The sequence below is a fragment of the Convolutriloba macropyga genome, chromosome 8 (assembly GCF_964194025.1).
Source record: "Convolutriloba macropyga chromosome 8, txConMacr16.3, whole genome shotgun sequence".
Classification (NCBI taxonomy): Eukaryota; Metazoa; Xenacoelomorpha; order Acoela; family Convolutidae; genus Convolutriloba; species Convolutriloba macropyga.
This window is the reverse complement of record NC_134475.1, coordinates 43,982,997-44,007,333: the sequence shown is the minus strand read 5'-3', so window position 1 is coordinate 44,007,333 and position 24,337 is coordinate 43,982,997. Positions and strand designations below refer to the sequence as shown.

Below are 24,337 nucleotides of genomic sequence, written 5' to 3'. Positions count from 1 at the left end.
TCTCAAGCTACTCGGTAATTGAAATGCAGTGGAAAAAGGGTTACCTTTCCCAAACCTCTCCTCACTGCACAACAACAGTGTAAGATAAGGATTACCGGGAATTCCCACATCGATACACAGTCCAGCCAGAAAGAAGAGAATACAAGTGGAACCCGGCAATGTCCATCCTGAGTAGACAGGCGCGAGGCCCAAATATTGAAATGAAAGCAAAAATTGCCATACATGGAACACAGTTGAACAAAAACTGCTAACGTGTGACTCTCAAAGTGGGAACTGAAATCAGCGAATGTCAACATTATGCCTCTAAGAAAAAATCAACGCCTAATTAGTATATATTTGAACAAATAACATTCATTAACCAGTGTTCCGCAACAGACACCTGATTCTCTTGTGTAAAAAGCACCCCAAACTCATTGGAGGTGTAGCCTAGCTGAGCTTTGAATCACGTTGAAAACCCTGGTTCCAGCATACGGTCAGCTTACAGCACTTCTGTAGTCTGTTCGATGGTCGGCACCTTAGCGCCCTTGGTGCCATTAATAAGTCTGCCATCTTGCGGTCAAAACGAGTGAGCACGATTGTGAAGTGTCTTCATCAAGCCAGTATCAGGCCTATGCTTCTTACTTAACTCGTTGGATTCGTTCAAGAGGCAGAAAGGTGCTCAATATTATTATTATTATTATTATTATTATTATTATTATTATTATTATTATTATTATTATTATTATTATTATTATTATTATTATTATTATTATGGCTTCCACAAACGTGAGGGACTGCTCCCGCAAGAATTATATAAATAGATGAATCATACCAGTTTAAGTTTGTTTGTTAAGTTTATTTCGTTTGAGGACCGACATATTTCGCAGAGACAGATAAATGTTATGGAACACGAATTTTCGATGCTGAAATAAATAATATAGTACTTCCACATCAAGTTTAAGATTCGATTTTTGAGTCCGACTGGTTGAAAGAAATTAACATTTGAATCAATGATATTTGCTCTATATGTGGTTCGATAGAAAAAATTTGACCGCTGAAATTCTTTTTTGATCCATTATATCTGTTGCATTATATCTGAAAGAATAATCGCCCTGCTATTTCCTTTGCATTATCACCAGTATTGTCCACTAGTTTTTATAACATGTACTTGGAATAAAAACTATGACACTACTATATTTCAAAACCTACACAGTTTGTCGTCTAAGTCAATTAATATGTCCTCTACTGGATCTGTCAAGGGACCGCTTTCAAGAGCAATCATCAGTATTGTTGAACGTTAAACATATACAATGTCAACAAAGATTTTGATTATAACAATTTGCTACGACATTGTTTTACCTTTCCAAACCCAATTCAAAACCGAGTTATTTGCATCTGAAAAAAATCCATGGAATGAATAAATTTCAGACATTTATTTGGCCCTCGGTTTAGAGAAATTCGAAAATTCCGATCACTCTACCGCTGAACTTTCAAATCAAACAAACAAACGAATTTAAATGTCATGCAGAGAAAGGATTATCACGATTGTTCACTTCAACATAATAAAACAACTAGTAATGCAAACAGTTGCCTAACTTAATTTCTGAAAAACATTTCAAACTCAACAACTAGAACACGTCGCAGTCCAATGAACAGATGAGTTTCAAGCTCATTATCGTCGTTCTTACAATTTTAATGCTGATTTTCTTCAAACGGAAAAAAGCAACAGATGAGTGCAATGACGTTCTGAGAACTGGAATCATTTTTCAACAGACATCTGAGATTCTTTTTGTTGAAATGTTTGTAATGGTTGAGGTTGTTCTTCTTTCTTTCCCCAACTACAGCTTCGATTTGAAAGCCGAAATCGCCGAACTGCTATCAAAACTAGGAGACAAATCGAGAACTCCATCTGAATTTTGTCCAATTGATTTTTCCTTATTATTCAATACAACAGACGACGCTTTCAATGTAAAATGGCTATGGGCAAAAATCAGTGAGGTCACATTGGTTTAATGCGAAACCGATTTAATACGAAATGAGACCGCCGATTTGTTACAGGAAAAATCAGATTCTGTACGAAGGGACGATTAATATGCTTTAGTGATCATCACCGGAGTCAAACGATTTGATTCCGGAGTTCTACTGGCAGGTATTGGAGGAAACTGTGGAATTTTAGGAATTTTGGATGTTGCAAAGGCAAATCAAAAGCAAAGCAAACGCAGAAAACAACGAGTGAATGCATCAATACACAATGGCGCTAACAGATTGTGTCAGAGAAATGGAAGACAAAGCGAACAAAAAAGTTTTTTTTACAAACGAAAATGCTGAAATTAGACGCAGAGAGCAACTGGTGGCTGAAAACCAAAATGAGTGATGGAAAATTATAGAACAACAGTTGTAAAAAACGGAACGTAATTTTCACATCCTAAGAGACTGCACATAAACCTTGTATTCCAATCAACAAATGAATTTAAAACTTGACCCCATCTGTTCACCTTTCAATCTGTTTTATGCTGACGTGAAGATGTACAAAGCCGCGCTTTATGCCTTTAGAAACAATTTTTAGAGCTCGAGGCCCATATTCCTGGATCAATGATTGACTATATCTTTGATGCCACGCCAATTACTGCTTGCAGTCCTGATATCTGTTCATAAAAATCAAATTCACCAGACAGATTGAGCCTAGTAATACAAACAAACGAACTTCACTAGTAATATGACTCAAAAAAGTTACGAGAAGTAGCAACAATCCCAGGAGGTTTGCTGTTGAACCTTGCGATACCACTTGCTTATAGTCAGATGACCTTTCATATCTACAAAGCGGTATCCGTGCCTATGCCCAACATCAGCCCAAGAAACTCATTCAGTTGTCAGTAGAAGGGTAAAATCTCGCGATTTCAGGAGATTCTATTAACAGTATGAAATGTGGGGAATAATAAGAAAAGGGGCAGCTGAGAACAGGCCGCCGTGGCCTAATGTTGTTCCGCTGCGATCATGCAGGAACAAATTATTATTATTATTATTATTATTATTATTATTATTATTACTATTATTATTATTATTATTATTATTTTTATTATTATTATTTTTATTATTATGATTAAAAATATTATTATTACTATGGAATCTACCGCTGAAACAAAGGAGCAATTTGAGGACTGCCTCTGCTCTTCTACTTACAGAATCTGTCATCAGACGATGGAGACAAACTTCAATCAGTCAATGTGTCTCGCAACATTTTTTAACAGTGCGGTGAAGGCGCTGACTGTTTGCCAAACAGAAAAATTGCTACTGCCATCGCCTGAAAAATCCAGAAATATGGGTTATGGAATCTGGTTGCTGACATCTGCATCAGACTCTTTTACTCTAAGTGAGTGCAGCCTCAATCAACAGAATGCACCAAAACGTAGAGAATATCCTAGATGTAACATCTGCAACCTATTATTGAACCGTGGGACACAATTAATTTCAAAACACATCAAGATTAGGCCACATCTAAATGCCTGCCATAAAATTGAAGCAACAAGGATAAATGTTTCATTAGCTGTCATTCATGGTGTCTGAATTACTTGATCTCGAAGAGATCTCTACTTCGAATCCAAAATCGATACGGGGAAAAAAGTACTACGAGACGTTAAGACAAAGTTGATAGACAGCCCTCAACTTATAAAACCTAATCAGCTCCACGCAATTGATAAGCCAATGGCTCACGAAATGCTTCCTTTTAAACTAATTCTAACGTCAAAACTAGAAACTTTTGGGCTGTTGAAACATTCACTCATGTTTACATTAATAGTCTTTTGTGGAAAGATTTAATTTCACATCTTGTTTACGTTTCCTTGTCACAGATTCAAAGTTATTCGAGACCTTATACCAAAATTTCTGAAAACCAGGCAAGGCAATCTTTAACGTAAACTGTGTAAGTCCGGACAAAATTGAGTTCATAGAAAAGACGCGGAACGAATAGAAGTTCAAGATCGAGATACCCCCGGAAAATACGATCTATGAAAAGGAAGAGGATACCAAAAAAACCCCGAAACGAACTGACCTCGACAGACGCGATTCCGTTGCTCTTATACACTCTCACCACAGAACTTTGAGCGGGGACTTAGAATTGGTCCCGACGACTGCATGACCACTCAGAATAATAAAAAGTCCAATTCTAAAAATTGGAGCACACGCTACAATCCACGACTTTTAAGTTAAACGAACTGGAAAAAAAACAGGAAATCATAATTGTGCCAAAAAATTATAACTTCGACTTTGTTCCGACGGCTGCATGACCACTCGGAATAATAAGAGGTCCTATCCCAAAAATTGCAGAACAGGCTACAATCCACGACACTAAAGGTAAACGTAGTCGGAAAAAACAGGAAATCATAGTTTTGCCGAAAAATTCATATTGAAATTACTAATCAACCTCATTGATTCTTCGGTGCATTGGTTTTTTGTGCTCAAATGTTTAAATTTGGTAACCGGAGCTAACCATTTTTCGTTACTCGTATAATTGGAAATCAATGCTTGCTTTTAGTTTTTCCACCGAGGAAGAATATCAAAAAGCAAAGTTACGTCATATCATTAACGCAGTAATCTTGTTATATGATATTTGTTAACCATAAAAATCTTCTTAAATAATAATTGTTCACCATAAGTTTCCATTAGTTGAGGAATGAAATTTGTTACCGATTATATAGTGTGAATGGATTCTAACATTTACATAATATGAAGGAATCCACCTTTTATATAATGTGAAGGAATTCTCTATTATTTACGTTATTTATGTAAACAAGTAAACATACATTAATTATAATACCATTCATAACAACAGAAATCGCTTGTACCCAAGAGTTGCTTTGATATAGTCAGTCCCATAAAGTTGCAACGCAAGCGAACGTTCGAAAAGAGAAATGGTCAGAGTTCAAACTAAATTAGGCATAAAAAGAAGAACTATGAACAAAATAAATTATCTATAGTCTATATCCCCTTCCTTTGTCGATTCCTTTGTATATCGCGGTAAATGGCATCATCTTGTTGGGTTGATGTGTAACTCTAGGGGGGCCAAGATCAACTTTGCGCTGGCGCAAGGTCCCACCTATGCGCCTCTTGATGATCCTCCAAACTGTGCTCCGATTGCTCAAAAATTTTTGTGCTACTTCTTCAAGAGTGATTTCAGGAGCTAATGAATCACAAATTCTATACACTAAACTAACAAAATCGTCAGACGCACGTCTGCCTCTCATTGCTCAATTTCAGGCAGTCTCGCTTTTCGAACGTTCGCTTGCGTTGCAACTTTATGGTACTTACTATAGAAGCGAGAATTCATATTGTTATTAAAGTAAATAAATAAAGATTGCAAACTCACTATAGTTTTGTGAACAAGACGTAGATAGAGTCCGCCCAATCACCCCTCTGTACAAAGATACTGCAGAGCGCATCCTCTGCCAATATAAAATCGGGCGTCAAAATACGCCATACCAATGGTATATTACAATATGCAACTGATTGCATATACTAAACATTTAGTCACAATAAGCGTCATTTCTTCTTCTTTGCCTCCAGTATTGGCTAAAAGGAAGGCTTCGCTCAAGCTCCTCCCAATATTAGCTCTGTGACCTCCTAGCAGAGAGTTACAGCAACTACGCAGAAGACGGGAATCGTATACCACTAAGTTGGAAAATTGATGACACGCGTCAGCAGTTGGAGATTCAGATTACAACGTTTGAGGAACATCTTTGGATTAAGAGCTTCTAAAATTCTTTATTAAAATGTGGATCTTTTCCTTCTGTGCTTCCCCCAGCTTAGTGGGCGGATATTTATACCACCAGACGCACGTTTCATGTTTTAAAACATTGTTTTAAAAATTTGTCTTAAACTTTTTCGGAAAAAGTGAAGTGCAATTGTTGAATTGAATCCTTAATTTATTAAAATTAGTTTAGAATTTCATCATCTGTGTCTCTTTCGTGCAAAACTGCTTGCTCGGCTTTTCTTTTCAATCTCACAACTTCCTGTTCAAGTTCCGTAACGAACTCTGTCTTGTCCTCAAGATCACGCGTCAGCTTTCGGATCTGAGCACTTTGAACATCGTTTTCCTCGAGCGCCTCTATTGTTTCACGTTTCAGTTGTTCGACTCTTCCTCTCAATGTTTTTACTTCGGCATCGGATTGTAAATTGCGGCGTTCGAGTAACTCCATATCTCTACTTTTTTCATTCAAGGCCCTTTTGAGTTTAGCATCTGCATGCTTTAAGTTGCCAATTTGAATGTGAAGTTGTTGAATTTGGGTCTTTAGTTCCGTCACTTCAGTGCTTGGTGTTCCGGGAAGGGATGTTTTCTGAAGTTTCACAGCTCGGCTCTGCAACAAAGGAATCATTGAGCATTTTGTTTGCACCAAATAGTGAATGCAAAATAATGGAACAGGCAGTGAAAGAATGTGCTGTAACGGGTAATCACGAAACAGAATCTACCGAAGCTGGCGACTACTTACCTCCAGATCTGTGAGCTGATTTTTCAGCTTTTTTATTTCTCTTTCCAGTTGAAACTTCTCGGTCTCCAGTTGCTCGCGCTTGCTCCACTCATCCGTGTTCTGCATCTGAACAGATGAGACTTAATTTGCAAATACAGTATAATAGAGGAAATTGAAGTCCTACTATTCTTTCCTATCTCTAGCACCGACACAAGATATCAGATGCCGAAGACATACATTATATGTTCTTTGTGTTTGTTGCTCCTGCCCTAATTGTACGTGCATGACATTGAAAACTAGAACTGAAAAAGCGACAAACAAATTTATGTTCAGAACGGCCCGGATAGTCAACAGACTCGAAAGGCAAATAGACTTCACGAAAATGATCGGTCTGAAAAAACGAATATTGAAGATCATGTGGAAATTTGTCGATGAAAAGTTTTTAGAAACAAATAGCTGCAGCTGGCAAATCGTATGTGATTGTAACAGGTGCAGGAACACGAGGACGATATTTTAACGAACACGGAAATGGAGAGCTGCCCGTCAGTCCCCAGACTGAGTATCCACATCAACAACAACAACATGAAAAGTGTTTTGTAAATTCGTTTTTATTCTAATCAAATGATACATTGCAGTAATAGTATAGCAGTAGTATTAGAGTAGACTTCGAGTACACTTTAGGGAATATTTAGCTCATTTACTGTCCATATTGAGTTAGTCGCCCATTTACTGTCCATATTTATCTATTCTGTTCTCAGTTTTTGGTCTTGCCGATAACTTAATTTTGATTAGTCGAGTCGAAAAATGTGTTTGTTTGTTAGATCATCATCCGTCTCAGCAGCCTCGGATAGACCTTCGGCATACTATTCGATCGAAAATTAACATTTAAGACAAGACAGCTAATAAAAGAATTTAAATTCTGAGATTCGGTATCCTAAGTTTTTGCTCTATTACTCTAAACCCCGATTATATATATTATCCTTATATTTTTAACTTCGCAATATTTTGACACTTGCATTATTTTACTCCGATTTGAACATGTTTTAGAATAAACAGATCTCAATGAAAAAATGGTGCAAAATCATTGAATATGTTACTAAATTAGGAGCTAGACGAAAGTGATGAAAAGAGGTTTGTGCAAAACAACTGATACACTCTTACCCACCAATAAAATAAATTTTTAAAATGTATTTTCCAAATTTTATTAAAATTTAATCATCCTTCTTTAAACGAAGTATAGACAAAAATCTTCTTCCAGTGAGAAAGTAGCCTAATATGATACTACCCAAAGACAGGGCAAATGAGCATCAATGTTGTATCCAACTATATTAACCTTTGCATGAGACGAGCGCTGAGAACGCAAGAAAATTTTGGAGATGTGATTATCCTTTTATACGACTGGGTCCCTGTGTAAGTGCGACCATCATATTCATGCAGAGAAATATTTATTGTGGTTCATGGTGTACATTTTCCAAAAGGTGTCATACCCAACTCAGGCACAACGAAATACGGGACTCATTAATTGCTCTCAAACGAAGTTTGTAGTAATTATATTAGTCCTGCCGGTCTTTTTTAATTCGATTGTCCCCTTGACTGATTTTTCGTCTCACCCATTTGACATTTCGTCCCCGAAAACGGGATAAACAGGTAGCGCCCAGTGGGCATTAAGTGCTCATAGAGCCTTTCAGCTCGCTGGTCTCCAATTTTTAGAAACTTATTCTTATAGTGTGAATGGAGGTTCTTAGAGGATCCCCCACAGCAGCCCCTTCTCAGTTCACCACCACCCCAATCCCCACCCCTGCACATCGTTCAGGACGTAAGGGCTACGTGCAGCGCCAAAAACCGCCCTCCCACCGTTGCCCCACCCCATCAGTCCCGCTCGGTGCATACCCCGCTGCGCTCATCTCACGCCCTTTCAATTAATCTAAAGCTAGCCCCTTTAAACCGTAGCTAGCTATTGACAAAGCCAACCGCCACCGGTCGTCTGAGAGTAATTCACCCGAAGTTAGTCGGTTATGTTTTACCATTTTCTTTAATGAAGTACCAGAACTGATGACGGTGCTCGATTAGTTATCACAGCAAATGGGCTATTTCTTTCATGCTTAAAAAGATGTGAAAGTGTTTGATTCGTTTGCTAAGAGTTGTCCTAAATGCATACGGGATTCATGCGGATATCACGGGATCATAAAAAATTGAACTATGGAGAAAGAGTAATAGAGTTCGAAAAGATAGCGTTCTGTCCATTGACCTATTCATCCACTGGGGGAGCTAGTCCATGCTAGAAAGTTGAGGGAGAACAACCTAATGTAAATTGTGCATAAGATAATCTTGACAATAAGCTCTACTTGCTCAACGTATACTTGGCTAGAGAAACGAAGCCTTGAGGAACAAGAAAGAACATGAGAACGGGTTATAAGAGATGCTCAGGTTCGACCGCTTAAGACCAGTTGGTGTAAATGGGTAGCGCACTAGGCTTGCAAATAAGAGATGCTGGTTCGAATCCAGTGCTGGTCCATTTTCACAGTATTTGCACCTGCTTAGACACCCTAACAGTCCATCAGCGTCGAAATTCATAGGGAAGCTGGCAGCAAGAATCAGCGAGAAACTATTATTTTTCTGACGTGATCACAAGATCAAGACAGACAAAAATTATGATTTCGCGCTCCTGCGTAGCTCCATACTTTACCTACGCGGCGCGCTATCAATCTACTACTCGTCCAAAGTTGACTGAACAAGATGGGTCATGCAGTTGAGCACATAATTCCTCTCGGTTTTGGGGTAACAACAATAGGCTTTATTGTACAGTTCTCATGGACGTTAGGCCTTATTGTACAGCTCTTGTGGACGTTCATATTGGTAATTAATGGTCTGATGTTCGCAAGTAATTGAATGCAATTTTAAATTTTGATTACTCCCTAGCTGCTCCTTGCTTCAAGGAAAGTTGGCTATGCTTTGTCTCAGAAAAGAAATGATCAAGTGATCTACCTGTAATTTTTCAATATCGTCATGAAGTGTAGCAATCTTCTGTTCCAGGTCCGTGTTTCGTGAACTGCTGTCTGATAAATCTGCAGTCATGTTAGCAACCTGGTTCTCGTGGTTCTGCCTGGCGGTTTTCAACTCAAAGCTAAAAAGACGGCATTCAACTGTTTCAGGTGCAACTTTCTATAAAACAGGTTTAAAAGCAGAAGCAGCGGTAGTTATGAATTTAGATCATTCGAGGTCGCCATTTCGTCTCAAATTTCATTTCGTTTATTCAGTTTAGGTTATCAGCTCAGGCGTCTGTAGATTTTACACAGTGGACAAAATTTCTGTCTCCTTGGCCTATATGAAAATACTAAAATTAATTCTTTTCCGCATATGGCTTGCATAAGATAGTCAAAAACTGGGACCAGCCATAACAACTCCATGTACCGTTGAAAAGGAGAACAATATTATTTTCTGTCCACAAGACTACGATCAAGATCGATAGATCTGAAAAAGGGTATTTTGTTTACCTCACGGCTTCTTTGGAAATTGTCAATTGCTGGATGTTAGTTTGCAGTTTTCTGATTTCTTCAGTCAAACTTTCGTTTTCATCGTGCAGGGTTTTATTTGAGGCCCTCTCGAAGTTAATTATCTAAAAGAAAAGGAATTTGTGTTTTTTTGTAGTTTGAAACCAATAATCATCAGTTTTGCTTGTATTTTTAAATATTCAGGCTTGTCCTTCCTGTGTAATCAATCTAAACAGATGACAACGTATTTTCTTGTATTGAGTCTTGAAGAGTATGTTGGTCAAGGAAGTATCATTCTTTTTTAATAAGCAAAAAATAAAAATTTGTAGGTCATTGAAAGCATTCGATGTGCAAGGCTGCTATATATGTGTTTGTCAAATTGTGAAGGTTTGCGCACGAATGATATGAAGATAGATAGATGTTCGAATAAAAACAAATTGATATTTTAATGATCGATATATCCCACAATATTACAATTCTCAACATTCTGCTTTCAGCATATTGTGTAGACAATTTTGTTTACAAAATTTGCAACAGTAGTCAATGTGCTTCGAAGACTTCTCGAGATCAAAGTTTTGAAATAAATGAATAAAAATGTTTAACGAAAGGTTATTGACTCTAACTTTATTTGCTTCCTCCAATTTTACATGAATTGCTCGCTGTGGTTTCTCAGACCCTTCGGTGGAACCAGTGTCCATTTTGAAGATTTCGCTCGGTTCGTCTCCTCCGATTTCGGTCGAATCCACCTCGTCATTGTTGAGGGACCCACTTTCTGAGGCGGAAGTGGCATTCATGAAAGCCTTTGTCGCTGACTTAGTCCAGTCGTATGGTGCATTGAGGCGCAAAGAACCCGTGCGTTTCATGGAGCCGTACTCTGGTGCAGAAAAATTATTCTTTAAATATTTGAAATGTTTCGTTTGTTAATTTCATGACAAAATTTTTTGAGTTTGAGGTCAAGAAAAGACCTGATAGCGAGTCATATGTAACCCTATTTGTTTAGATTGTCAAATGTACTTTTATGTAAAATCTGCAGGTGACTCGATTATATTGGTTACTCTTCAGAATTGAATGATGCGGGAAGCCGTTGGGAATGTGAAAAGAAAACAAAGCTTTCAAATTTTTGTTGCGGACCTCACTTTAAAGCGGGGGAGGAATTATGTTCTCAGATGGTAATTTTTGTTCCCTCGATTTGGACTGATTAGAGTATATCACAGGGAATGGCATGGGTTACAAGGAAGCCCGTGAGGTGTAGATAGCTTTATATGGGTTTTTAAATTTCTGTCAAATGAAGTTTGTAGCAATTATATTATTCCTGTTGGTCTTTTTCAATGCGATTTTTCGCTTGACCGATTTTTCGGCTGACCCATTTGACTTTTCGTTCTCAAAAACGGGATAAACAGGTAGCGCCCAACGAGCATTAAGTGCTCACAGCTCACTAGTCTCCAGGTATGCGAATGCGATTCACAGGAACTCTTTTGGAGACTTATACTTATGGTGTGAAGGGAGGTTCTTAGAGGTTAAACCCCCCCCCCCACAACACTCCCCTCACTTCGCCCCCACCCCTGTACATCGTTCAGGCCGTAAGGGCAGCATGCAGCCAAAGACCCCCCTTCCATCGGTGCAACCCCCCGCGCTGCGCTCACCCCACGTCTCTTCAATTAAGGTAAAGCTAGCCTCACTAAACCGAGGCTAGCTATTGACGAAGCCAACCGCTCGCCGGTTGTTTGAGATAAATTATTCCGACGTGAGTCGGCTATGTTAATGAAAATTTGTGTTTTTTATGGAAATTTTGTCCCTGAGTTATCGTGGTTTTTTGTGAATACTGGCTCATTACAGACTTTTCCGTTAATTTTTTCTTAGATTATTCCTGACTGATATCATGGAATTCATAGACTGGTTGCTAAATTGTATGTTCAATGTGTTTCCTTCAGCTAATTTTGCCCTATCCAATAAATTTATCCTGTTTTTTGCAACTTTTGTCCACAAAACTACTGGTTGTCTTATTTCATCTAGAGCAAAAGTTTGGCGAACTTCAATTGTTTTTCTGCAAAGGTGTTTTATCAAATTTTTGCCATTAATGTACTTTTGTTTAATGGATCTCAAAAATTTCAAGCAATTATGTGTCTTTTTTATGCAAAATTTTTGCTGGACCGTTTTTGCGCTTCTGTTCTAGACCATTGTTTCGATTTCACTTCGTGACTTTTTCACGCTTGAATTATTAATTTTTGCGTGACATAGATAGCTCCTAGTGGGAAATTAAGTCTGTTGCTAAAAAATGATCGTAAGATAGATAATTACAAGGTTACCATATTTTGACAAGTTCACATCCCTTGATAGCATCCCTTTGAAATTTTGAGTTTTGTATATTGTAAACAAACGTGAATTTTTATCCGGAAATTGCAATAATCCCCTGCTTCAATTGGAGTGAAGTTTTTTGAATTTAGTGACTTCTGGTTTCTAGATTTATATGTATTTTTAAGAAATTATTTCAAACAACTCTTTTGCTGCATAGTTTGGTTTTCTGAATAGTACAATGATTTAAGCCGTTAAGTTTTTAGAGGAAAGCTGTTGAGAAACGCTTTATGAGGCAAATATTAATGGTATGAAGGGCAAATCGAAACCCTCGACAATTTTTCCCACATCAATTACCATCCCTTTGCTTATGCTAACTACAAGCACAGCCTGACCCTTACTTGTTCGAGTGATTTGTCCGACGGTAGCTTTTTTATTGGCCAGAGAAATTGTTCATTTTCGAAGAGCTATCCTCTAAACCGTTAAAATTTGCTGCTTTGAGATTTTTTATCTTTTGCTGGCTCGAACTTTTTTTTGGGGTTTTGGAATATTTTTTCCATTTATGTGAATCTCGTTTGAAGAAACGAAGAGACTGATTGGTTCCAATAATGTGAATATGTTGTGTTATATCTCTTTCATCGTTTTAAAAATTTTTCTAACTGATTATCATTCGGTGTTATTATTTGCTCTCAAACAAAGTTTGTATCAATTATATTTGTCCTGTTGCGTTTTTTTTGCAATTTTTCGCTTTACCGAATTTTTCTCTGAACCTTGTGATATTTCGTCCTCAACAACGGGATAAAAAGATAGTGCCCGGAGGTCATTAAGTGTCTGAACAGCTCTTATTGCCTTACTACAAAGTTTTTTTTTGCAATTGTATTAGCCCTGTTGGTCTTTATGCAATTTTTCGCGTGACGAATTTTTCGTCTAACCCTTTCAACTTTTTGTCCTCAAGAACGGGATAAACGGGTAGCGCCCAGCAAGCATTAAGTTCTCTTAGAGTCTTACAGCTTACTAGTCTCCAAATATGCGATTCACAGAAACTTTTTTGCTGACTAATCCTTGTGTGAAGGGCGGTTCTTGGAGGTTGAGTTCTTTAATGTCCCAGTTTGTTTAAATTTGATCGAAATATGAAACAAAAAACTGTTGACACAATGTTCTCAAAACCGAAAGAGGGAGAGTGTTACTTCAGCTTTCTACGAGAGTTGTCTGCAGTTAAAATTTGGCCGGTTTTCGCTAATTTTACATGAAAATTATCCAAAATAATTTTGATGTTTTGTCGCGTTATCTATTTCACGAAAATATGGAACAATTACTTGTTTTTGAGGTTTAGAATCCAAAAATGTCGCGGATTGTGTGTGGGATAATTTTCATTTTCATGTGAATTACAGACGGCAATGAGTTCAAATCAACACTCTTTTTTCACATATTCCATTTTCATAATTTCATTTCAAAGCTTTATTTTTTTTTGGCTTTATTAACTGTGTTTGCGTAAAATTATTTATGAAATTTGGAGTTCTGGTTGTATTCGTGTTACTGTGTAGTCCTGTGACTTAGTCTCACTAATACAGGTCCAATTTACTTGCTAAGAGTTTGAAATCTAACCAGTGTTTGTTTGTTATAAGCTGACGGTTGTTATCGCATTTAATAAATATTGATTGATGAGGTTTGCCACCTTTTTTTTATCAACTTGAAGCTTATTCTTTTTATAATTTTTAATAGCCGCGTCAGCAATTCCAGGCGGCTATTATTTGATTTTCGGACATTTCCAATTTTTCTGGTTTTTTGTCTTGTCATTATATCACATTTATACCAGGCCACATATCCTTTTAATGGCGTTAAAGGAAGGCGCAAAAAAATTTCTAATTTATTGAATAGATTATTGTTTTCAGGGCTTCGACGCCGTTTTCTTGCAAATTCATTTTCAATTTTGATTTGCCTGTTTTTGTTCTTTCCGTAGTCGCATGAGGTTTTCTGGATAATTACAGGTCTCAATTGGTCCCAATGGAGTTATAAATTAAACTTAATAATGATTTCAGCTGATAGCTAATGGTTTTCATTACTTTGAAGTTATTTGTTTTAGAAAAATGAAGACGTAATTTTTGTCTTCTCGTTACCTGTCTCGTTAAGAAGAGGTCCCATATATTTTCTAGTGAAGTACAAGTTAATTTGTTTAATTTAGGTTTTAATGTGATGCTCTTTTGATCTTGTTATTAAGACTTGTTGTTCGCAATTAATATTTGTTGTTATCTAATTTTGTTGTTTGTCTTGTCTCGTTCATAGCAGATTTCATTGGCCCTCTGGAATGGTTTAATTCGTTTAGTGGTATTAGTTTGAAAGAGGTTTGAATTTGAAAGCGATTTTTTTAATTCGTACACCAATTATTTCCGAACAGAATGTGAATGTTTGAAATTTTCTATTTCCGGGATGAGCGGGGTCGAACATTATGTGGATGAGCGGGGTCGAACATTATGTGAGAACGCACATTACCGAGCCTCCTTGTTCTTTACTCTCACGGACATTGGTGATTTACATCTGTGATTTTGCAAAATAAGAAATAAACGCAAAAGCGACGTTACAATTTTGGTGCTTTTTATTTTAGATTCACTCAATATTATTGGTTCCAAAAGTGCATTACATTTTCTTCAAGAATTTTTTAAATTGCTATTTCGCTTGCATTTTAATTTTGCATTTAAATACGCAGAATGTTGCCTGGTGAGTTTATTTTTGTGTGTTTTTGAGTGCTGTTTAGTGATCTAAGGAATTCTTAAAATTGACGGGATAATTTTTGGTTGTTAGCTAATAATATTAGAGGTCGGATCGTTATGTGAAATGGCTTGAGCTTTCTTGTTTCTTTTCTAAAAAACAAATTGTTGCCTGAGCTGTGTTTACCGTAAAGCAAAATTCGAAACCTTGCATTTTAAGTGTTAATGTACATCATTGTGTTGCAGACAAACGTTTGGAAAATGTACATATATTTTGTCACAAATTTTTCCCGGGGGCTCAGAATTTATGTTCACATCTGTTCAAAAATAATTAAGGACTTTTTACACCGTGCCACATAATCTACGCCCCGTGTTTGCCAAGTGCCTGAGTAATTTTTTTTGCTACATGCAAAAATTAGTCGACACGATTAACTGCTGAACCGCACAATAGTGCTATAGATGTACCTGTTCAATACCAGGGCTGACGGTTAGATAATATCAGTTAATTTGGTCGCGATTTTTGCTACAAAATCTAGTAGTAGAATTCTGATCGCGCATTGGAATCTGTGATTTAGTTTTTGGTAGGCGTGAATTATGTACGAACAGAGGATGTATAACTGGAGAACGTGTGTATATTTCATGTGCAGAAATTTGAAGCTAGTACGAAGAAATGGCCATAAGCATATGCGAACAATTGTATTGTAATTTTTTTATTAGAGCTCTTAGTTTTATTTGTTTGCAAGACCATTGTAGTAAAATAATTGCAGACAACATGCTTGGCCTGGTAGCTTAAAAACGATATCGATACTGACTAAAAAAGTAAAAGTAATGGTTAAACAAAAGTCTTTGTTCTCATAGACACAGCCGAGTTAGAATTTATTTCAAATTATATTTAATGTTCTAACAGCCAAGAAAGTGTGCCACCATTCTGGGTAAATAATTTGTCCACGCTTATTTGAATATGAAAATAGGTGTAATTGGTGACAAAAACATTCGAGATAACACAGAATGTAAAAAAATAGCGAGATAAAAGAAAATTATTGAAGAAATTGAAGAACTCAAGCGTCATTAAGACAAAAATGTTCAATTTTTGTGGTACGGGCCATCAGTTGAAGATAACAATAATTAGAGAACTAAAAATCGAATAAAAATCGACAGAAAATAACATATTCAGACAAGATTTATGGCAAGAAGAACCCAAGTTGCTTGAATGGCAACTAAAATTCAATACTTCAAAAATGCAGGTATAAACCGCCTTACAAAAAGCAGAATAGTCACAATCCAATTACTACTGGGGACGTCAATATGTTGTGGCTCATCAGCTCTAGAAAACTTGAGAAACGAACGCTCAGAAAATGATGAAGACATTTTCCCTGAAACACCTAAAAATTATAAATTCCAAAAAAATTGAAAATATCAAACTTGAAATAGAAAACTAAGATCCACCTCGAAATGAGTGAAAAAGTTAGCAAAATGGAAATTGAAGAACAGATGCAAAAAATCTACAGCAATCTCAAATACAGCAAACAACGATATTGATAGACAATCAGACTCTGTAGAAGTGGTTGATGTGTCTGGCGACAACGACCAAATTCCCAGCCCTGTAGCTCTAGAGGAAGTTTTTCTTGTGAAATTCCGCCATCCTTAACATTTGCAATTCTTTTCTTCTTTTGCGGCCACCTTTAAGTAGGCTTCAGATGCCTGCTCTGATTTTCTTCCGTTACTTACTTATTCTATTGAGCTTTATCCGCATATCTTATTAAAGATTAATTTTATATCGTAACATTATCGCTAGTTGCGATTGATATTGTTTATAATCAACGTTATTTCCATATTGCAAATGATTTTGTAACAACTTCGATTTCCTATCGACTTCTACGATTTCCTGTTTTTTTATCTCCGTCCAACAAAATAGGAACTCAGTACTTAAACGTCGCAAATAACTTCAGCACCCACTGCACTTAGCATCAACTTTTGACACTACAGCTTCCACCGTGCGCTTAGGTTAGCAACGTAATATCATTCACTTTCTAATTAATAAACCCGAACGCGGCCTAATAGACCCAAATTGTTCAAGAACATTTTTAAACTAGACCAGGAACTAAATTCACCTAGGCTCCACTAAAACTGCTGAATTTCTCCGCTCTTAAATTGACGTCTGCAACTAACAGTTTACAACTCTAAGAGTTTGCAACTCTAAAACTACTAAGAGCAAAGCAGGTTCAACAGGAACAACGCAATAGATCTCCACACTCAAATCTATGTTTTTAAGAGCATAGGTGGGAGAAATGACGCACCTACAAGATGTTGAACGAGGCTCAAAGGCACCTGCTTTTTTTAAAAAAAAAGTGTAAAGGGAAAACAATAATCATTTTTTGATAAGCAGAGTTGATTCTCTCGAATTTTTGGTTAATAGGAAATTTAGAAAACCGTCTCACAATGAACGTGAACTTAGTTTGTGGCCCCTGTCGGCCCCAGACTTCACTGATCATATCGATGAAAGATGCTAGATAAAATCTATTGAAGCTCAGAGCAAAAATTTCCTTGAAAATAAACTCCAGTGAAATGAAATTAGGTGTAATTGGAGGCGACAAAAACATTCGAGATAAAGCAGGATTTAAAAGAATAGTGAGATGAAAAAAACTTTTTTGGGGTGGGGCCATCAATAGAAGATAACAATTTTTGGAGAAAACATCGACTTCTCAAAAGGGATTTTTCTTTTCACAGACATCCTAGATGTCACGGAAGTCACTAACAGCGAAATTACAGAATTTCCAGTCGAGACCGGGGAAAGAATTTCAATCAACACTGGAGACATTTAAACAGAAAATAACATATTCACATGAGATTTTTGGCTAGAAGAACCCAGCTTGCTTGAATGGCAACTAAAATTTAAGAGCTCTAAATTGCGGGCATAAACTGCCATACAAAAGGCAGAATCGTCACAATCGACTGTTGACATTTTCCCTGAAACACCAAAAAATAACAAATTCCAGCAAACAACAAAACAAAAAGGAAATATCAAACATATAGTAGAAAACTAAGATATAACCTCGAACTGAGTGAAAAAGATGAGCAAAATGCAAATGGAAGAATAGATGCAGAAAATTAACAGCAATCTCAAATACAACCAACGACGATAATGACAGACAATCAGAATCAGACGTAGAAGTGGTTGATGTGTCTGACGACAACGACCAAATTCTCAGCCCTGTAGTTCTAGAAGAAGTTTTTCTTGTCAAATTCCGTCATCCTCAACGTTTGCTATTCTTTTCTTTCTTCTGTGACCGCCTTTAAATAGGCATCAGATGCCTGATTTTCTTACGTTAATAACTTATCCCATTGAGCTTTACCGCATATCACATTTGCGATTAGTTTTATATCGCAACATTATCGCTAGTTGCGATTGATATTGTTTACAATCAACGTTATTTCCATATTGCAAATGATGTTGTAACAACTTTTTCGACTTCTGCGATTTCCTGTTTTTTATCTCTGTCCAACAAAGTAGGAACTCAGTACCAAATCTTTGCGAATAATGTCAGCACGCTTTTGACACTTTTGACACTTCAGGTTCCACCGCGCTCTTAGACAAGCAACGTACTATCATTCTCTATCTATTTAATAAACGCGCCTTAATAGACCCAAATTGTTCAAGAAGAGTTTTAAAACAGATCAGGAACTAAATTCACATAGGCTCCGCTAAAACTGCTCATTTTCTCAGCTATTAAATTTGCAACTCGGGAGAACTACTAAGAGCAAAGCAGGTGCATTAGGAATAACGCAATAGATCTCCACACTCAAACTTAAGTTTGTTTTTTAAGAGCATAGGTGGGAGAAATGATGCACCTACAAGATATTGAACGCAGCTCAAAGGCACCTGCTTTTTTAAAAAATTAAAGGAAAAACAATCATTTCCCGTTAAGCTGAGTTGATTCTCGAATTCTCAGCCAATAGGAAAATTAGGAAACCGTTTCATTATAAACGTGAACGTAGTTTGCGGACCCTGTTGGCCGCAGACTTCACTGATCATATCGATGAAAGATGCCAGATAAAATCTAATTTTGAAGCTCAGAGCTGAAAATTTCCTTGAAACTTTACTCCAGTTTAAACCAGAGAAACGAATTCCAATACAGATAAATAGTTTTAACTTTATTTTCCTTTGCCGTTTCAACAAGACTTTTGTCAGCAACAGTAATGGAGGACCCGACCTAATGCCAGCGCTCAGAGTTAGAAACAAACTGCTTGACTCTAAACACTGGTAATTAGGACGCTTGTTTATTTAACCATCTCATTTGTGAATTAAATCTTTGAGCGACTCAACCCAACTTTTATTGCACAAACAGGTCGTACGCATATATCTTTGACTTCGAATTGCTATATCTTTTATCAAGTTAGACTGGCATGCATAAAGAGATCGCGGTTTGTGTGATCTGTAATTGCCTGGCCTAATTTGATACTGTAGCAGCTAATTTCACAAGAATAATTTTTCTAAGGAGTGAAAATTATTTTGCCAAAAATTGGAGAGGCTCTTTTTTTGCATGTTTTTGTCAGATGAAAGCGCTCTAAAGTAATGCATTTACTTTAATAAAAAGCCCATGATTTGTATCCACAGTACTTTTTTGAGGCTTGATAACCTAAACGTATAAAGTAGGTAAAGTTATAACTGGGACAAAGTTTACTGCCGAGTTCAGTGGTGCTTACTGAACTGCCAAAACAGGTGAGCCAGAACGGAATTGAATTTAAACAGATGTATACAACGACACGACGGTTGGAAAATGGGAGGAAATTCTATTTTACGTGAACTTTTGCCTTCCTGAAAACTATGTATGTAAAGGTTGAAACTATCCTCAGTTAAACCAATGAAGTTTTTCCAAAATTAGATTTATTATCACTAGAATATGTAATTTTTGATACGTTTTTATAAATAAAAACTCTGAAAAAAAGCTGGTATTTTTGAAATTTAATTTGCTAAATTATCGTGCTATGTTATGCTGCTAGGGAGGTGCTACTTCATCTGTTTTTTTTCTGACTGATATGCCTAATAGAATGGCTAACGCTCACCATCCAGTCAGCACGAATGTGCTATATTTTGGAACTGTTCTGAAAGAAAATATATTGATATGCTGTTGCACGATAATTTACGTTTGAGCCAAAACTATACAATAGCCGAATTTTAAGAACTGTTCAAGTAACTTTGTCAATCCACATTTCAAACGCGGCGTCGGCTTAAGTGTTTCAAAGTTCAGATGTCACTGGCATGAAGTACAACAAAGTTTGACCTGTTTGTTTTTTTACTATATGTCCATTCAAACCTGAAAAAGTGTTTGAGTTCTGTCTCTGTTGGCGCTCTAGTTCTGCCTTGAGCAACTTTTTCTCCTGTTGTACCTTCTCAACCTGGAACACAGAACAATCCAGTGAAATTTTCTAGGAATTATTTGTATGTGATGAAAATAATGCATGATCTGTTGATAAACTTTGTAATGGAAAATAGTTATTATGCATCGAAAAAATCAAGACAATCTTTTAGCATTTGTGTACATGAAAATGTAGATTCTGGCATTAGTTCTTATTATCGGAACGATGAGTTTGTGTGCTTTGGCACAATGTTCGAATTGCCCAAAATGACATGTAACCATAGCGTGCATAGAGGGTATCTGCTCATTTGGTTAAATGTCATAACTGTGGCTATAATAAAATATATTAGAAGAATGTATTGAGACCTGTTGTAGTGTGTCATCGAGTCGTTTATTGATGGCCTTTAGTTCCTCCCTCGCCACGTTCCTCTCACTCCTCACTTTGCTCCATTTCTCCCTCCAGTTCTGAGTACAGTCAGACCACCACTTCATAGTCTGCTCCGTCTGAGCTGCTCGAGCCTAAAATTACAAAAAAAAATGTTTAGTCGGGTTTTGTTGCTGTTCTTTGAAATTGTTAGTTTTTGATATAATTCGATACTTATTCGACCTTTGTTTATTTAATTTTTGATTGAGTTTTTTCTCTCCTACACAAATTTTAGAATTTAAATGTCTCCGGGTATTCTTTTTCAAAGAGATAATTGTTGACAGATTTCGCTTTTCTTCGAGATTTAGTGAGCAACATTTTTGCTTCACCTTATTCTTGTCTGTGAGAAATTGGAAATCATTCAATTGCAGTCGTTTTTTTTGGCGAGGCTTGCTGAATAGTCATTGGAGAAGACCCCTAGCTGCTATAACAGTGGAGCGCTAAAATTAACCTTGTAGTTTTTTGACTACTTAAGGTTGTTTTCATTGATGCATTTTTTAGCTGGAGCCAGTTTCTTGTTTGTCTTCATAGTTGGCATTGGAATATTAAAGCGTGCTCATGTTTGTTGGTTTTTTTATTTCCAGATAAAGGTTGTGATGTTACATATCTGAAAGTCAATATTGGATGGATTTTTGGGCGTGAGAGGTTACAAGTTCGTCGTCTAACTTTTTCAGTTATTGTTTAAAGGTGTTTTACTTCTTTGCATGCCTGTTTCTTCAATTATCGAAATTCTACTCGTATACTTGTATACGAATGTATACGTTGTGCAAATGATTGGCGTGATAGTTGCGGAGTATTTTGATAAAAGCTATTTTTTTGTGATTAGAATAATCGCGAACCATTCTGATCAGTTTCTAAACAAATTGTTCTCATGTTGTGCTATTTGAGCCGAAAAATAGTGAAGATTTTGATATTCATTGAACAGTTCAAAGTTCATTCTTTAATGATCGGGTATAAAGATAATCTCAGAATTTCGAAATTTTATTTTGCTTTTTAAAATGTTGCTCTGCGTCCGATTGATATCAATTATGCTCAAGTTTAAATTTTTTGAAATTTCTCCTAGTTGCGTTGTGTTAATGCGTTTCGCCTAAAGCGATTAGTGCTCCAAATCTTAATTTTTTGGCAAGCCAGTGAAGAGTCATTCATATCTTTCCCATTATTGCCCCCTCCCGCATGAAATTGTATACCCATTATGGTATGTTCACCATGCATGGAAGTATATTATTTTTGACCACTGAGTGGGGGGGGGATAATGGGAAAGGCCCTACATTTTTTTCAAACGAGGTAAGTTTTTTAAAGCAGTTTTATGTTCTTTCTAATTAAATCTTTGTACTTCTGTTTTTCAGCCAAGTCTATTTATCGGACATTTATTAATAAAATTAAGGGCATTTCAAATACATTTTGAGCCTTTTTAAAATTCTATAGGGTTTTCACTGAACTTTCTTGTTCTCAAGGCAACTCATTGGAGCAAGTTTCGTGTTCATTCTAGTTAATAATCTTGATCTCAAATTACGTTTGTATCAAAACTGCTTTCTTCTTTTAACTTGAATTTTGCTTTTATTAATTTTTCTCGCTCTAATTTTAAAGTAGAGTGAGAAAACGGCGTTTGAACAAAAATTCCCTTTCTCGCTAGTGGTTTTTTGTTCACATGCGGCAATTTTACTTCGGTTTTTACTATTTTTTCGATTTTTTGGATCGGATTTTTTTCTAAATGGTTTTCGCAATCCATTCATAGTTCATTCCAGGTCTAGTTTTTTGTTTAGTCAATAAATATTCTTTGAATTGTACGTCAGGACTTGTCCTGCTATGTTTTTTATTTCGTCATGATTTTTGTTACGACCATATGACGTCACAGCCACTTTGTGTTCATTCGTTCATGCAATTTCAACTGAATTGCATGTGTGACGTCATTTTTCGTTCTTAGTGGAGCGAGTTTTTTGTTCATGCGCGGGATTAAATTTTTGGTCACACTTGACTTACCTCACTCTCAAAAATGACTTCCTCAATTTGAAATTGACTTTTATTTACTGTAATTCAAAAAGATAAGGTCAAATCGGTGTGTGTCACTCTAAATGAAGGTTATTTGAGATCAGCTAATAGAGGCAGCAAAAATTTATACTGATTTTAAATCAAAATATAACAGATCAGCCTTCAATGAAAAGACGAATTTTTTTGGTCTGTCTTTTTTACTGTTTTCTTGACTGCCGATCTACGAATCTATTGCGGCTATTTTCTGGCAATATGCCAGCTATGTTTTTTTGAGTAAATTTTTAATAAGTGATTAAGTGTCCCCCAATTTTGTCTCTAGCGCTTAATTGCTCTCGAACGAAATTGAAGCGCTTGTATTGCAAGCGCGTGTCTTTTTTATGCAAAATTTTCGCCTGACAGATTTCTTCTGGAATATTTTTTTCGATTTCACTTCCCGAGTGACTTCTTCACGCTTGACTTTTCGACTGTTTGAGTGATTTGAATTGCCCGCGTTCAGAAATTAGCATTCAGTACAATTATGTCCGCATTCAGTAAAATTATGTCAAATTGCAACAAAATTCTAGATGTCTAGAACTTAAACAGAAAACTTGGACTTCGTGAATACTCTAAAAAAATATTTTTAACTGCTCACAACAAAAAAGCCAAGCTTTGAAGCTAGGCGGAAGTGGTGAACTTTTGTGCTATTTTTGTCAAATGCCGAAATCATTACATTTAATATGACCTACCCTCAATTCTTCGATTTCTCGCAGTTTTGAGTCGTCCAGTGGATTGAGACCGAGAAATGACGTGTCACTAGTAGAATCCGAATCGAGACTAGAGCTAGACAGATTGAGTTTCCCGTCATTTGCCTCAATTGTTGCTACTCTGTCCATCGTTTTACTTGTTTCTCTGTAATTACTCTCAAAAAAGTTGATTAAATAGAATTTGTAAAATTTGTTTGCTGTTTTTACACCGGTATTAGAAGTTGAAGATAGTTTCGTATGGTCAAAATTGACCTCTTTGTGGATATTGAATCGGATAAGAAACTTAAAGGACAAGTTTTCCGCTTCTGTTTCTAGTAGAAAGTAATGCAGTAAAACGGTTGGCAATGTTAAGTGCAGCCGGTAAATTAAAGAACGGAAACTAAACGAGGCAAATAAATTGCCAGAATTTCTTCTGCAATTGTGTTTTAGTGGGAGCTGAAATTACGCACTGAGTGTTCATAAGTTATAGACACGATAGCCAGGCGCTTCCTAGTTCTGTTCAGCGTGTTCGCTGAAATACGTATTCCCTTTTTGATAAGATTGCGAAGCATGTTAGAACTGTTCTAACTTTACCATAACTTATTACCAAACCGTTTGTTCCCGTTGGTCTGGAAGAATTGCAGTGCAGTATTGTAGGTAAATTTACTTCATGTTTGGCCCTGTGTGACTTTCTATGGGGCGAAATTGCAGTTGCCATTACTCTCAGTGAAAATTTGTGCGTCATTTGTATGAAATATGTTTTGGGTTTAGTTTTCATAGTGGCCCGTCGGCATATGGAACTCATTTTGCATGTAATAAGCTCGTTGGCTGCTTGCCTTCTGTTGCGTTACTTAGCTATTTAAAATAACCCACAATGGGGGTAGAGGGTTAGAAGACTGCTCCTGATATTGAATTGC

General features: G+C 36.6%; 1 protein-coding gene across 1 annotated transcript; it reads right to left on the bottom strand.

Moving 5' to 3' along the window:
* Positions 1 to 5,866: 5,866 nt before the first annotated feature.
* LOC142344752 (coiled-coil domain-containing protein 102A-like) lies at positions 5,867 to 23,970 on the bottom strand. The gene is made up of 8 exons (XM_075396647.1): positions 23,424 to 23,970; positions 20,652 to 20,804; positions 20,244 to 20,325; positions 10,555 to 10,805; positions 9,935 to 10,056; positions 9,426 to 9,564; positions 6,462 to 6,566; positions 5,867 to 6,329 (listed from the first exon to the last, which is right to left on the bottom strand). The coding sequence occupies exons 1-8, from the start codon at positions 23,568 to 23,570 to the stop codon at positions 5,907 to 5,909; spliced, it is 1,422 nt and encodes a 473-aa protein (XP_075252762.1). The 5' UTR covers positions 23,571 to 23,970; the 3' UTR covers positions 5,867 to 5,906.
* Positions 23,971 to 24,337: the final 367 nt, after the last annotated feature.

What these genes read in the sequence shown, in the direction of transcription:
- LOC142344752 (XM_075396647.1), bottom strand. Translation starts at nt 23,570, where the DNA reads ATGGACAGAGTAGCAACAATTGAGGCAAATGACGGGAAACTCAATCTG. An exon ending in GAACTCAAACACTTTTTCAG is followed by an intron (nt 10,806 to 20,243) that starts GTTTGAATGGAC and finishes TTTCTGCACCAG; the next exon opens with AGTACGGCTCCATGAAACGC. An exon ending in ACGATATTGAAAAATTACAG is followed by an intron (nt 6,567 to 9,425) that starts GTAGATCACTTG and finishes TCATCTGTTCAG; the next exon opens with ATGCAGAACACGGATGAGTG.